Below are 17,247 nucleotides of genomic sequence, written 5' to 3' on the forward strand. Positions count from 1 at the left end.
GTTTACATTTGAAAAAACTATTGATCTCTGTGTCCCACAGGATAACAGTGTCTCTGTTATTTGTATAATCCACAGATGTTGTGGATAGCTTTTACAGTGAATAAATGTTGAGTAGAAAGTAGATCCAATGGAAATTATTAACATATATGTCTGCTATTAAAGATTCAGGTCATGCACCAGACCTGTGGTAACAGAGCCTTCTTCATAGCTGCCCCCTCCCTCTGGACTCTGACTGCACTGACCTGTCTGTTCAAATCACTGATTCAAAATTCAACTTTTCAGACCTGCTTTTAATGTGAAATGAATGTCATGTGTTAACTTGTGCTTTTAATGTGTTGTTTCTTAAGATCCTTTAACTTCTGTTCACAATCAGTGTATTCTGAAAAGGATTTAAATTAATTTTATCTTTCAGGTGTCCATGGTCAATCCTGCAACAGAGTGATTTACACTGACAGAAGCATCTGTGCCTCCAGAGGCTCATCAGTGGACATTTCCTGCACATACAACAGTTATGAATCTATCACATCATCATTCTGGTTCAGTCCTGATCGTAGTCGTCAGTGGCAGAATCCCTCACAGCCTGAGGACCTTAGTAAAGACTCCCAGCATGCAGGTCGTGTTCAGCTCCTTGAAACAGAGAGAGGACGCTCCACTCTGAGAATCTCTGACCTGAGAGAGAGCGATTCAGCCCAGTATCACTTCACATTCAAAACACAAAGCTTTGAATGGAGGAGTAGTTTACCTGGAACAACTCTGACTGTCACAGGTACTGATGAACACAAACTATTATTCTAAGACTTTCACATAAAATTAATTTGATTATATTGAGTACTTTCTCTCATTTACATTTTTGATTGGATGGTCCCAAATATGTATATTTGTGTATTTTACTGGTAACAAATAATATTTTGGGTCTTTCCTCACATATGCAGCTCTCCAGGTGCAGGTGATCACAATAACAGTCCATCAGTCTCATATGGAGGCAGAGCTGAAATGTCTCAGCAGCTGCAGTCCAGCAGGTCATATTTCTTACGTCTGGTTCAAGAACGGACAGAAAATGATGAAGGAGGAAACTTCTGTTTATTCAGGGCAGTATAATCCTGGTGACAACATCTCCTGTGCTTTGAAAGGACATGAGGATTACCCCTCTCCTTCAGTGTGTGAGTTTACCTAAGTATGTCACTAACACAATGTCAAAATGTATCAAAGGTAACAGACAGTTGACCAACTATGTTTTTCCTCCAGATGCTCTAAAGCTTCCCTCTGTGTCAGTGAGTCCCTCTGGTGAAATCAATGAGGGCAGTTCAGTGACTCTGACCTGTAGCAGTGATGCTAACCCAGCAGCTAAATACACCTGGTACAAGAAGAATGTAAATCCAGACCTTCAACCTCTCAGTAAAGAACCACAGCTTGTCTTCAGCTCCATCCAGTCCTCTGACTCTGGAGAGTATTACTGTACAGCTGAGAACCAGCTGGGGAAGAAGACATCTGAATACATCTTTATTGATGTGAAATGTGAGTAAAACAGATTCAATTAAACAAACAGACTAAATTTGTCCAAAATGGTATTAACCACAATGAGAGTTTCTGGTCATACCTGCTTCACAGTCTGTAGCTGTAGTTCACTGAGCAGCACCAGATTTTGAATTTTGGCACCCAGATTCAAACTATCACCACCTGTCTGCCAGACCCCCTTTGAAGTTGCTACACACAGCTATTAATTGCTTATGATTTAAATAACCTATGCACTGTATGTGCAACTGCAGTAACACACCATTGACCTAGAGTAAACTCTGTTAACACATCTCCTCCAGATGCTCCAAAGCGTCCCTCAGTGTCAGTGAGTCCCTCTGGTGAAATCATTGAGGGCAGTTCAGTGACTCTGACCTGTAGCAGTGATGCTAACCCAGCAGCTAATTACACCTGGTACAAGAAGAATGTAAATCCAGGCCTTCAACCTCTCAGTAAAGAACCGCAGCTTGTCTTCAGCTCCATCCAGTCCTCTGACTCTGGAGAGTATTACTGTACAGCTGAGAACCAGCTGGGGAAGAGGACATCTGAATACATCTTTATTGATGTGAAATGTGAGTTCAACAGATTATCAGCCTTGTTAAAAGAAAACTGGGAGAGATTTGTCTGACTGTTTCTGCTTCCTTACTAATACAGCCCTTCTTCATTTTATTGTTAATTCATATTCCAGATGCTCCAAAGCTTCCCTCTGTGTCAGTGAGTCCCTCTGCTGAGATAGAGGAGGGCAGTTCAGTGACTCTGACCTGTAGCAGTGATGCTAACCCAGCAGCTAATTACACCTGGTACAAGGAGACTGAAGACTCACCAAAAGCATCAGGACAGATCTTCACCATCACTGATGTCAGACCTGAACACAGTGGGAATTATTACTGTGAAGCCCAGAACAGTAGAGGACGTCATAACTCCACCTTACATCTGACTGTTGTGAAAGGTAAGTTTTTCCATTCAGCTACACACACACTGCACTCAGACTCATTACACACCATGTGATGTGATGCGCAGGGGGGGGGGGGGGGGGGGGGGTGTTTGTGTGATTCACTGCTGACAGAAGAAATCAGCTGACTTCAAGTCCTGGTGAAGAAAGAAGGTGAAGAACTATTGGAGAGAGAACTGTGCTCATGAATATAAGCAGCCAAGTTGAGATTCCTTCACTGCTTTGCTTCACCCTATGAGCTTAATACTACAAATATTAAGCTGCTGCATTTTTTCATTTAGAGGAGGAAGTTGAGATGTGACAAGGAATATTCAGACACAACAGATCAAGAAAAGGTTTCGGGACAAACTTTGGACACACTGGGAGTTAAATCTCTAGCTGGTGGTGGAGAATTTGGAGTTTCTGCTGAAAGACTGTTTTTCAGTGTAATTTGTCTCTTTTAGAGATTTATAATTCTTGTCTCAAATGCATGAACTTGTAAGAATGATGTCAGGAATTTAATGTATTTTACAACAGCACCCTCTACTGGGACAATTGACATTTGTTATCTGTCACTCAGCAATGCATCACACAACACCAGCTGTGCTGAGTGAGGAAGCTGCAGGAAGAGAGGAGAGCTCACTGTAGCTGCTTACACTGTGTTTTTACTTTTACTTGCAGAATTATTATAGTTAATGCCCTAATTTATCTCTCAGCCTTCACAGAGCTAGATGGATAAATCTGCAAGTCTGATTTCTGGTTCATAATAGCTCATTGCAAATATATCAATTATGATACATCAGAATGACTTCAGTGTCAGTCTAAAGAGTTTCAGCTGAACTATTAAACATACTGCAGGTCGACAGGCTGCTAGATAATCCAGCTGTATTGAGCTTGAAAAATTCCATCATATAGTATGCACACATGAGCTGCAGGCCAGGATGTGTTTTCTGTTAATCATTATTATTATTACTTCCAAATTTATATGCACATACAACTTATTTGCCTTGGTGTAGTGTGTAACAATCAAAATATGCAAGTTAAGAGAAAATACAAGAACCACAAGTGATAATGATAAATAATATAAAATATAAAGTTACAATAAAACTGTTTAAAATATATTCTAAACTGAAAAGAGCTGTTAGAGTTAAAAAATTAATACAACTGAATATAACATGCTAAACATGCTGTAACACCATGATTAACTATCAGTGTTTTCTTATAGCTCTCAATTCCCCAGGAACAGGAATAACAATCACTGCTGGAATAACAGCTGCTGTTCTCCTGCTTATCATAATCCTCTCTGTCTTCCTATGGATGAGGTAAGCAGTTCTGTTTCACTGAATCATTGTTCAAAATTCAGTCATTTGTGTTTTTAATTAATTCTCCTCACCAGGAAAAAGAGAGCCTCCAATCAATCGTCTGAGGCTGAGGAGAGACCAGACGACAGAGAGAGGGTGAGGAGGGAGAGTTATACTATTCTATCCTGGTTTCACACTTCCACACTCGCTATCTTAAAGTGACACTAGAAAACTTATCTGACTGTGAAGCTCTTCATGTTGTTATTTAATAATCCACAGCCGGAGCAAGATAACACTCTGTACACCAGCCTGGACTTATCCAACAACCAGGCAGATTCTCTCTACTCCGACATCAGATCAGATCAGCTCCGCAGACACATGGAGGAACAAGAGGTTACCGAGTACGCTGCTGTTAACTTTAACAGAGCTGGTAATGCCCCGAGGTGAGCAGCTCTTCACATAAGAACACAGTAGCAACAGTCTTTCTCAGTTGTTACATCTGCCTGTTACGTCTTTATTATTATGACTGTATAATTTAATGTAATATCTTCAGATTGACCTGATTTATTGTTTTAATTTCCCCTCTCAGAACCAGAGTTCAGCAAACTGGGGAAGATCCAGCTGCACTGTACAGCACAGTCAACAAAATATGAACATATCAGCAATCTCACCTTTGTTTGTTTTTTATTTTTTATTACTTCAGCAATCTGAAGTTAGGAAACAAGAAAAGCTCCAATACATTTTGTAATTTACTGCTTTAATATTCATTTAAAGGGAACAATTGTGCTTTTGCTTACTCTCAGTCATGTACCTAATGTCACAGTGTCAGATGTTCATGTTAAAAGTGGTTGACATGTCAAATAATGAGTCAGACATATATAGAAGTAATCCCTGTGAGTTTATAAATATCTTTCAGCCCAAGCTGACAAATGGCTTTAGTGTCAAAATTATATTTACTGAGACCATAATTTACCAAAAGTAAGGGAGCAATTGAGACCATAATCTCACTGTCAAAGCTTTTTTGGAGCCAGTGGAGTCGCCCCCTGCTGGCCATTTCAGAGATTGCAGTTTTTTTTACCTGGAACTACCCACTTCATGTTAATCAGTGTCACCTGTGTTAAATGACTGTAAATTAGGAAGAGAATGGAAATCGGGATTGGACCAGAAAACCTGTCTACTGAAGTTACAGTAGTTATAGTGGAAATGGGTGAGAAAGAATTGATATTGATGAATTAATCTGAGTTAGTTAAGTTTTGTGCTGTTTTATTTTGTGAAATATTTTGGTATAACAAATTAAGTGTTGTATATTTTCTCTGGTAGTTAATTGATTTGCTAATTTTGGTTTTAGTTAATACTGTTTCATATCTGTTCTTTTGTGCTGATTTATTTCTCACTGCTGCAGAGGGCGACAGCGTGCAGAAAGTTTCTGCTTTAAATATAGTTTTTATGTGTATTTTCAAGGATCTGAATGTATTTACCAGCTATGAAGGCAAATAAAATGTAAACCCTATCTTTAAATCTGTTTCTTTTGTGCTGATTTAATTCTCACTTTCCCGCATTGTAATTGTTTAATATAATTTGGACTGCATTTGGACTCCTGTTCTCATCAAAAATGTGGCTATTGAGGTGGTACCCTACTACAGGTACCTTGGTGTCCTTGTGGATAATGGCTGGATTGGAAAGAGACATTTTTACAAAGGCCCAGTTCAGACTGTTTTCCCTCAGGGTGCTACGACCGTTTGCTGTCAGCAGGTCACTCTTGCATGTGTTTTACCAAAGTATTTTAGCTATTGTGCTTTTTTATGCTGTTGTCTGTTGCGGGTGGGGGTCGAAGTCAGTGGACGGAAATAGGATCAACAAGCTAATAAAAAAGGCAGGATCCATCATTGGTTTCCTCCTGACTCTTTAGAGGTGATCATGGAGAAGAGAATAGGCAGGAAACTCTGGAGCACCCCCTGAATTATAAGGATCACCCACTGAAGAGCTCCTTTAGTGCCAGACTAGTGACGCAAAGGTGCTCTTCAGAACGATTTAGAAGGCCTTTATACCTGGTGAAGTGAGATTTTTTAATGAACATTGTTGTTGACTGCTGAATATTGTGGATTGTTTGATTGATGTTGATGTGGTGCCTTGCATTTATCTTGTACTGCCTGAGTCTGTATGTGTCCTTGCTGTATGTTGGCTGTCTTTGTGATAAGGTGACATTCAATTTCTCCTCTAAGGGATAAATTAAGTGCTTATCTTTTAATTCTTAATGAATTAATTCAATCATAAAAAGTGAAAAGTCCTGAAATTGTGTGTGTGTATAAACAATTAGAGATTGATAAGAAAATATTGTCTCAGAGTTGTGATTCAGTATCTCTGATGTTTCACTGCCCTCTAGTGGTGAAGCTTCAGTGTTGCAGATTCAGGCTTCATCACTGAGGTCTCCCTCCGCTGTCTGTCCACTTTCTTCCTAAATTGTGAGATCTGGGTGTTTATTTCAAAAGCAGGTACACAGCAGAAGAACTGATTTTTGATGTGCTCTGTGTTACAGACAGTAGTTGTAAAACATTGTGTAATCTGATTTACACATAGATCTCTATTACTTTTCTGATGTAGGCTACTTTATTTTTTTATTTCTTAATACATACAATAAACACTGTGCTCAGTATGTAACTTCTTACTTCCCATACTGATGCACTACATCTCTTTGAACTCATGGTGGTGTATTCAGTGTCTCAGCATGCACTAGAAGTGTGAAGAGATGCATCAAACGTGTTTTCTTTAGATGGAAAAAAAGTCTCATTATTTCTCTTCTCTCTATAACTTGCTTAAAGCCCAAACACTCAACTGTTTCTGAATTCTCCCATAGATTATATTAAGTCTTAGAAAACAGGAACACTTGGGTGTCACATGCGCCTATACTGTCACTCATGCATATTCATAATAATAAGAAAGAGGAAGGAAATGTACTCATTTAAGTTAAGCCTGATATCTGACTTCTGCTCACAGACCACAGCGGTCGAGCACCTTAACAGACAACGTCCTTCTCTGCTGTAAGTAGAACAGTTTACTGATATGACTATTACATGTTGTTTACATTATTTGATGTATTTTATTGTCTCTGAAGCCTCACAGAGAGATGAGAGGAGCAGCTATGAGTTTAACAGCAGCAGCGAGTGGATTTGTTGTCTTCCTTCTCTCTGTGTCAGGTACTGTATATCTACATTCACATTGTAGGACATTTAGGTTTGATGTATGTTTGATGCAGTATGATGAATAACTTTTAAAAATAGTAAAAAATAATATCAGTATTCACTGATTAACCCTGTAATAATAATATTATAAGATGTTTAGATGTGTCTGCGTCATGAGTGGTGGGGGTGGGGCCTGGCTGATATGGTTTGTCCTCCCTCCCTCCATAGATTGTAAGAATCATATATTGTTATTTATGCATATGAATATATTCATAGTTCTATGATGGTACAGCAATGCACTGAGAATTTCATCTCATCAGCATATTTAAAATCTATTTTGTTAATTTCTGCACTCTGCACTGTAGAGCTGTACAACTGTTTTAGCTGCTACAACCACAACAGTTTCCTCTTTCTGTGAAAACTTCTTGACACCTATATTATTTTAGCGGCTCTCAGTAGTTTCCAATACGTCATGCTCTGCATTTCTTTGTGGTTTTCACACTTAGCTGAGCAGCAACTTGACCAAAGAAGTTACAGAGAGGAAACTAAACAAGATAAGCACAGACTCTAATGATTCAGTGTCTTCTTCTCATCCTGTTCAGTAAAACAACATTTATGTTCACAGCTTCAATACATTCTTGTTCCGTCACTGCACCTTCAGTCTGTCTCAGTGCAGATAGATTCACTGTAAACATCAAAAACAGTTTTTTGTACTGTTAATACAAAGTATGTAAAATATCATTGGCTGTTCTATGCCTGTCTTCATGGAGGCATAATTCAGAAAAAACATCATGAAATTCATACAATAGTTATAACGTCTGTGAAAAGTAAATTAACATGGGGGAAAATCTCTGCCTCCAGTTTCCTGTCTCTCTCTACTAACCTGTACATTAAAGGCAACCCCCCCCCCCCCCAAAAAATATACTAAAAAAAAAATACAACAACACCCAAAAAGTTAAAGTTTTACTCATTTTATGTTTGTAAAGTATAATCAACTGATAAAATACTGTATTCCAGTTCAGTTATAGTTAGATTGATCCACAATGAGGGGCTGTGAATGACAACAACTGCAGATAAAATCATATTGGTGCCATAATCCACTTTGTCTTATTCACTGATTCTGAACTTGTTATAAATCTGATTGTGGTTTCTGATGTGCTCTGTGTTACAGTGGTACAGGGTCAGGATGACTGGGGAGTGACTTACACTTCTACTCACATTTGTGCCTTAAAAGGATCAACAGTGGTCATAAACTGCACGTACAGATACCCATCCAGAGTAATAGTTTATGAAACACTGTGGTTTACCAAAGGGAGTAATAAAGAACCTGTGGATCTGAAAACAGACTCAGAGTACGCAGGTCGTGTGCAGTATCACTGTGATAAGAAGAACTGCACTCTGAGAATCACAGACCTGAGAGAGAGCGACTCAGCTGAGTACAAGTTCAGGTTCACAACAAACCAACCAGGAGGGAAATATACTGCTTCACCTGGAGTCGCTTTGACTGTCACAGGTAACATTTTTGTTTCAAATGGTTACTATATTTGAAATGTCACTGTGAATGTTTCTATGTGTATGAATATGAATCGTCTGTTCTTTCTTCACCTATCCAGATCTCCAGGTGAAGGTGATCCCATCAACAATCAATTCTTCCTCAGCTGAGCTGAAGTGTCACAGCAGCTGTCGTCTACCTGATCGTTCTTCCTCCATCTGGTACAAGAATGGACAGAAAATTAGTGGAGAAACATTTTCTACTCATTCAACCAACTTCAATCATGCAGACAGCTATTCCTGTGCTGTTACAGGATATGAGGATTTCCCCTCTCCTTCAGTTTGTGAGTTTTCTTCACAGTCTTCCACTAACATAACAGCATCTTGTGAAGCCTTTTATCTAAAGTACTGTACAATGACTTCATGTATTTCTAGTATGAGTGACCCCACTGCTCACTTGTTATTGGCTCCATGTTTTTCTCATTGAGCTCTACTGTTGTCAGTATCAATACAATACAACCTGCTCTGTGTTACTGCAGAGAAATATGTAGTTTTAAAAGTTTAGTAATATTTTATCCTGACTATTAGAGAAACTCATGTGAAACACACACACTCACACACGCACACACTCACACACAGTAAAGTAATTAAAACTTAACTTTAAATAAATTTTATCTTTCAGGTGTCCATGGTCAATCCTGCAACAGAGTGATTTACACTGACAGAAGCATCTGTGCCTCTCGAGGCTCATCAGTGGACATTTCCTGCACATACAGCAGTTCTGAATCTATCACATCATCATTCTGGTTCAGTCCTGATCGTAGTCATCAGTGGCAGAATCCCTCACAGCCTGAGGACCTTAGTAAAGACTCCCAGTATGCAGGTCGTGTTCAGCTCCTTGAAACAGAGAGAGGACGCTCCACTCTGAGAATCTCTGACCTGAGAGAGAGCGATTCAGCCCAGTATCACTTCACATTCAAAACAAGAAGCTTTGAATGGGGGAGTAGTTTACCTGGAACAACTCTGACTGTCACAGGTACTGATGAACACAAACACTGACACAGTGCATTTAAACAAGTTGATTAGAAATTATGGCAAATTAATGATTTTCATCATTTTGTGTACTAATTTATTCTGTTAAATGATCCACCAGTTTAGTTGTTCACTCATATGAATTGTCATTTGAACTGTCTCGCTTTGTTTTCATTATTTGTGATGTACAAATGACGGATCTCTTTTTTTCCTCACAGAGCCAAATCTACAAGTGCAGGTGAGCGGCGGATCATTTTTATATCCTTCCTGGGCAGAGCTGAAGTGTCACAGCAGCTGTAGTCCTGATCGTTCTTCCTTCATCTGGTACAAGAATGGACAGAAAATCCAGGGTAAAACATCTTCTACTTATGGAGATTACTTTCAACCTGCAGACAGCTCTTCCTGTGCTGTACAAGGATTTGAGCATCATCCTGCTCCTTCAGTGTGTGAGTATAAATCACAGTCTCCCACTAACATAACCTTTAACCTATTGTACTATATATTGTATGTACATTTAAAAAGTCTGTTTACTCAAAATACAAAAAACATTTTGTGACTTTCTCTTTTGTTAATAATACAATAGTTACAGTTTCATAAGCCCTGATTTTGAACCTTGTGTGCTGCTATTTCAATACAATGAACGTGAATGGAATATTGTTTATTCTACTTAAATTATTTCAAGCTTACATTTGAAAAAACTATTGATCTCTGTGTCCTACAGGAAAACAGTGTCTCTGTTACTTGTTTAATCCACAGATGTTGTGAATAGTTTTTACACTGAATAAATGTTGAGTAGAAAGTTGATCCAATGGAAATTATTAACAGATATGTCTGTAAATTATTCAGACAAACATGATTTTTATTGATAAACTACATTCTCCTCACCTACACTGAAATTGACCTAAAGAATTAACCACACATTGATAGATAAAACAAATAAGAGAGACAATGTGTTTTTTGTGATTTAGGTGAACCAGCATTAAGTATTAGAAAAGCTATTAAAGATTCAGGTCACGCACCAGACCTGTGGTAACAGAGCCTTTTTCATAGCTGCCCCCTCCCTCTGAACTCTGACTGCACTAACCTGTCTGTTCAAATCACTGATCAAAACTCACCTTTTCAGACCTGCTTTTAATGTGAAATGAATGTCATGTGTTAACTTGTGCTTTTAATGTGTTGTTTCTTAAGATCCTTTAACTTCTGTTCACAATCAATGTATTCTGAAAAGGATTATTTGTAAATAAAATATTATTATTACTATTATTATATTATCTTAACTGTCTTGTTTTAAATTAATTTTATCTTTCAGGTGTCCATGGTCAATCCTGCAACAGAGTGATTTACACTGACAGAAGCATCTGTGCCTCCAGAGGCTCATCAGTGGACATTTCCTGCACATACAGCAGTTCTGAATCTATCACATCATCATTCTGGTTCAGTCCTGATCGTAGTCATCAGTGGCAGAATCCCTCACAGCCTGAGGACCTTAGTAAAGACTCCCAGTATGCAGGTCGTGTTCAGGTCCTTAAAACAGAGAGAGGACGCTCCACTCTGAGAATCTCTGACCTGAGAGAGAGCGATTCAGCCCAGTATCACTTCACATTCAAAACACAAAGCTTTGAATGGAGGAGTAGTTTACCTGGAACAACTCTGACTGTCTCAGGTACTGATGAACACAAACTATTATTGTTCATAAAATTAATTTCATTATACTGAGTACTTTCTCCCATTTACATTTTTGATTGGATGATCCCAAATGATTGCACTCTGCACTCTGCTGTATGTTTGTGTATTTTACTGTTAACAAATAATATTTTGGGTCTTTCCTCACATATGCAGCTCTCCAGGTGCAGGTGACCACAATAACAGTCCATCAGTCTCATATGGAGGCAGAGCTGAAATGTCTCAGCAGCTGCAGTCCAGCAGGTCGTATTTCTTACGCCTGGTTCAAGAACGGACAGAAAATGATGAAGGAGGAAACTTCTATTTATTCAGGGCAGTTTAATCCTAGTGACAATATCTCCTGTGCTTTGAAAGGACATGAGGATTACCGCTCTCCTTCAGTGTGTGAGTTTACCTAACTATGTCACTAACACAATGTCAAAAGTCAAAAGTGACAGACGGTTCAATTTAATATGAGCATCAACAAATTAATCAACTTTCACTCCTCATTTTGTGTCAAACATTTGCTTCTTAGATTGTCTCAGTTATTCCACTGTTGACCAACTATGTTTTCTCCTCCAGATGCTCCAAAGCTTCCCTCTACATCAGCGAGTCCCTCTGGTGAAATCATTGAGGGCAGTTCAGTGACTCTGAACTGTAACAGTGATGCTAACCCAGCAGCTAATTACACCTGGTACAAGAAGAATGTAAATCCAGACCTTCAACCTCTCAGTGAAGAACCACAGCTTGTCTTCAGCTCCATCCAGTCCTCTGACTCTGGAGAGTATTTCTGTACAGCTGAGAACCAGCTGGGGAAGAGGACATCTGAATGCATCTTTATAAATGTCAAATGTGAGTGAAACCATTCATTAAAAAATCAACATACACCTGTTAATCTCCTCAACCTTGTTAAAAAATATTCAAAAGATTTGTCTGATCATGTTTGCTTTCTTCAGTTCTGCCTGCTTTATATACAGTGTGCTGCTGTAGTTATCTAATCAACATCAATAAAACATGCTGAACTAATACATCTCTTCCTCATTTTAACGTTAATTCCTATTGATGTATCTCCTCCAGATGCTCCAAAGCTTCCCTCTGTGTCAGTGAGTCCCTCTGGTGAAATCATTGAGGGCAGTTCAGTGACCCTGAACTGTAGCAGTGATGCTAACCCAGCAGCTAAATACACCTGGTACAAGAAGAACCAACCACTGTTTCCTGCACAAGAAGGAAATTATAAATTCACTTCCATCAGCTCTGAGGACAGAGGGATGTACTACTGCAAGTCTGAGAATCAGCATGGTTGGATCAACTCATCGTCTCTCTTCATAGATGTCCTGTGTAAGTAATAAAGTTTAAATCCAAAACTTTAAGTCAACACAGTACCTGTAACCCCATCCTTTTATCCGTCCTTACTTTTTCTTTCCTTCCATCTTTTTAATGGTCCGGTCCACATGAGACCAAATTGGGCTGTATGTGGCCCTTGACTGAAAATGAGTTTGACCCTCCTGTTTTAGTATATTACACAGACAATACAAAGCAATGCTAAAAACAAGTTAATTGACTCAACGTATAATACATCATTGTATCCATCTATCATAATGACTGTTTTTTTCCACACCAGATGCTCCAAAGCTTCCCTCTGTGTCAGTGAGTCCCTCTAGTGAAATCATTGAGGGCAGTTCAGTGACTCTGACCTGTAGCAGTGATGCTAACCCAGCAGCTAAATACACCTGGTACAAGGAGAATGTAAATCCAGACCTTCAACCTCTCAGTAAAGAACCACAGCTTGTCTTCAGCTCCATCCAGTCCTCTGACTCTGGAGAGTATTACTGTACAGCTGAGAACCAGCTGGAGAAGAGGACATCTGAATACATCTTTATTGATGTGACATGTGAGTGAAACAGTTAATTAAAAAAACAACATATAGCTCTTGGACATGGCAACCTTTTTAAAAAACATGATTTGTCTGATCATGTTTGCTTTCTTCAGCTCTGCCTGTTTTATATTCAGTCTGCTGCTGTTGTTCACTGAGCAGCTGCAATACAACATGTTGAACTTATGCAACCCTTCCTCATTTTATTGTTAATTCATATTGATGTGTCTCTTCCAGATGCTCCAAAGCTTCCCTCTGTGTCAGTGAGTCCCTCTGGTGAAATCATTGAGGGCAGTTCAGTGACTCTGAACTGTAGCAGTGATGCTAACCCAGCAGCTAATTACACCTGGTACAAGGAGAATGAAGACTCACCAAAAGCATCAGGACAGATCTTCACCATCACTGATGTCAGACCTGAACACAGTGGGAATTATTCCTGTGAAGCCCAGAACAGAAGAGGATGTCATAACTCCACCTTACATCTGACTGTTGTGAAAGGTAAGTTTTTCCATTCAGTACCATGTGATGTCATGCAGGTGGTATTTGATTAACCCCTATCTGTACGAAATCTTTCTGGTAAAACTCCAGTGTCTACAGCCCCAAGTCGATTACTTCAGACTTAAGGATCACATTCATAAGAGACAGTAAAACAGGTTTGTATGATTTACTGCAAGAGAAAACTCAGAATTTACTTGGCAATGTGTTTCTTATTCACAAGTTACATTTCAAATAGGGCTGTCAGCGTTAACGCGTCAATCGCGATTAAATTAATGCAATCCATAACGCGTTATTTTAAAAAAATCGCATTTTAATTTTGCAAGCCTTTTTGTCCCTCCTACTCACCCGTAGACGGCTCCTCTAGCTGTATGCTATGCTTTGAAGTGGCCTCCTGCAGTAAACCTACCGCGCTGATGGAAAGTAAGAGAGCTACTGGACTTTTGAACGGCTTGTTTAACTTTAAAACACTTCCAGACAGTTCAGTTGACAAGTCAAAAGTAAAATGCAACCTGTGTCAAACGGAGTTTAACTACCACAGGAGTACGTCGAGTTTGAGTTAGCACCTCTACGCTAAACACCCAGGTGCAGCCAAGCGAGCCTCAGCTCCACCAAAGGACCATTTTGGAGTGTGGGAGTCGCAGCAGAGCCGTGATTGATTCCCAGTTAAGACACACTGGTAAGAAATGCTTTCCATTATGGGCTTAAAACTGCCTTGAAATGTAAAATAACAGGATTTTAAACATGCAATTCAAAACGCGATTAATCACGATTAACTATGGAAATTCAGCGATTAATCGCGATTAAAAAATTAATCGTTTGACAGCCCTATTTTCAAAGGATTATGTGACCTCTGATTAGGCTGAAATGATGCAGACGTTTTATATTTAACAAGAAGAGAGAGAGTTGTGCTCATGAATATAGGCAGCCAAGGTGAGTCAAAGTTAGATCAAGGGTCTAAATATTGAACTGCTGCCTTTTTTCATTTAGTGGAGGAAGTTGAGATGTGACAACGAGTATTCAGACACAACAGACCAAGAAAAGGTTTTGGGACAGACTGTGGACACACTGGAGGAGTTAAATCTCCAGCTGGTGTTGGAGAAGTTGGAGTTTCTACTGAATTTCAATGTAATTTGTCTCTTTTAGGGAGCTATAATTCTTGTCTCAAATGCAGGAACTTGTAAGAATGATGTCAGGAATTTAACATATTTCACAACAGCACCCTCTACTGGGACAATTGACATGTTGGTCCATCACTCACTCATCTCACACCACCAGCTGTGCTGAGTGAGGAAGCTGCAGGAAGAGAGGAGAGTTTGCTCACTGTAGCTGCTTACACTGTGTTTTTATTTTTACTTGCAGAATTCGTAATCCAGATGTTTACACTTATTCTAGTTAATGCCCTAATTTATCTCAGGCATCACAGTCAAGCTAGATGGATAAATCTGCAAGTTTGAGGTTTATAATAGCTCATTGCAAATATATCCATGCTGATACATCAGAATGACGTCAGTGTCAGTCTAAAGAGTTTCAGCTGAACTATTAAACATACTGCAGGCCGACAGGCTGCTAGATAATCCAGCTGTGTTGAGCTGTAAAAAAACAAAAAGGTCATGCAGGCCAGGATGTGTTTTCTGTTAATCATTATCATTATTATTTCCAAATTTATTTGCACATAAAACTTATTTGCCTTGGTGTTGTAGTGTGTAACAATCAAAATATGCAAATTAAGAGAAAATACAAGAACCACATGTAACATAATGATAAATAATATAAAATATAAAGTTACAATAAAACTGTTTAAAATATATTCTAAACTGAAAAGAGCTGTTAGAGTTAAAAATTAATACAACTGAATATACATATATTGACTGAAATACTGGACACAAACATGCTATAACACCCAGATTAACTGTCAGTGTTTTCTTATAGCTCTCAATTCCCCAGGAACAGGAAAACCAATCACTGCTGGAGTAACAGCTGCTGTTCTCCTGCTTATCATAATCCTCTCTGTCTTCCTATGGATGAGGTAAGCAGTTCTGTTTCACTGCATCATTGTTCAAAATTCAGTCATTTGTGTTTTTAATTAATTCTCCTCACCAGGAAAAAGAGAGTCTCCAATCAATCGTCTGAGGCTGAGGAGAGACCAGACGACAGAGAGAGGGTGAGGAGGGGGAGTTATACTATTCTATCCTGGTTTCACACTTCTACACTCACTATCTTAAAGTGACACTAGAAAACTCATCTGACTGTGAAGCTCTTCATGTTGTTTCTCAATAATCCACTGCAGGAGGTGCAAGATAACCCTCTGTATGACAGCGTGGACTTCTCCAACAACCAGGCAGATCCTCTCTACTCCGACATCAGATCAGATCAGCTCCACAGACACATGGAGGAACAAGAGGTTCCAGAGTACGCTGCTGTTAACTTTAACAGAGCTGGTAATGCTCCGAGGTGAGCAGCTCTTCACACAAGAACACAGTAGCAAGAGTCTTTTTCAGTTGTTACATCTGCCTGTTACATCTTTATTATTATGAATATATAATTTAATGTAATATCTTCAGATTGACCTGATTTATTGTTTTAATTTCCCCTCTCAGAACCAGAGGTCAGCAAACTGGGGAAGATCCAGCTGCACTGTACAGCACAGTCAACAAAATATGAACATATCAGCAATCTCGCCTTTTTTTGTTTTTTATTTTTTATTACCTCAGCAATCTGAAGTTAGGAAAAAAGAAAAGCTCCAATACATTTTGTAATTTACTGCTTTAATATTCATGTTAAAAATGTCTGACATGTCAAATAATGAGTCAAACATATATAGAAGTAATCCCTGTGAGTTTATAAATATCTTTCAGCCCAAGCTGACAAATGGCTTTAGTGTCAAAATTATATTTAATGAGACCATAATTTACCAAATGAACATCACGCTGTATTGAAGAAGACTTGAAGGGAGCAATTGAGACCATAAACTCATTGTCAATGCTTTTTTGGAGCATGGGGAGTTGCCCTCTGCTGGCCATTGCAGAGATTGCAGGGGTTTTTGACCTGGAACTACCCACTTGATGTTAATCAGTGTCACCTGTGTTAAATGACTGTAAATTAGGAAACGAATGGAAATCGGGATTGGACCAGAAAACCTGTCTACTCAAGTTACAGTAGTTATAGTGGAAATGGGTGAGAGAGAATTGATATTGATGAATTAATCTGAGTTAGTTAAGTTTTGTGCTGTTTTATTTTTTGAAGTATTTTGGTATAACAAATTAAGTGTTTTATATTTTCTCTGTTAATTAATTGATTTGCTAATTTTGGTTTTAGTTAATATTGTTTCATATCTGTTCTTTTGTGCTAATTTATTTCTCACTGCTGCAGAGGGCAGCAGCGGGCAGAAAGTTTCTGCTTTAAATACAGTTTTTATGTGTATTTTCAAGGATCTGAATGTATTTACCAGCTATGAAGGCAAATAAAATGTAAACCCTATCTTTGAATCTGTTTCTTTTGTGCTGATTTAATTCCCACTTTCCCGCATTGTAATTGTTTAATATAATTTGGACTGCAACTTTTGACTCCTGTTCTCATCGAAAATGTGGCTATTGAGGTGATCCCCTTCTACAGGTACCTTGGTGTCCTTGTGGATAACGACTGGATTGGAAAGAGATATTTTTACAAAGGTCCAGTTCAGACTGTTTTCCCTCAGGGTGCTAGGGCCGTTTGATGTCAGCAGGTCACTCTTGCATGTGTTTTGCCAAAGCATTTTAGCTATTGTGCATT

The 17,247-nt window shown here is 38.8% G+C and overlaps 1 protein-coding gene across 1 annotated transcript; it reads left to right on the top strand.

Annotated features, from left to right (window-relative positions):
• Positions 1-1,060: 1,060 nt before the first annotated feature.
• LOC128364980 (B-cell receptor CD22-like) lies at positions 1,061-16,140 on the top strand. The gene is made up of 9 exons (XM_053325601.1): positions 1,061-1,160; positions 1,815-2,084; positions 12,186-12,446; positions 12,730-12,999; positions 13,219-13,479; positions 15,424-15,505; positions 15,580-15,640; positions 15,767-15,930; positions 16,077-16,140. The coding sequence occupies exons 1-9, from the start codon at positions 1,061-1,063 to the stop codon at positions 16,138-16,140; spliced, it is 1,533 nt and encodes a 510-aa protein (XP_053181576.1).
• The last annotated feature ends 1,107 nt before the right edge of the window (positions 16,141-17,247 follow it).

The sequence above is a fragment of the Scomber japonicus genome, chromosome 2, assembly GCF_027409825.1.
Source record: "Scomber japonicus isolate fScoJap1 chromosome 2, fScoJap1.pri, whole genome shotgun sequence".
Classification (NCBI taxonomy): domain Eukaryota; kingdom Metazoa; phylum Chordata; class Actinopteri; order Scombriformes; family Scombridae; genus Scomber; species Scomber japonicus.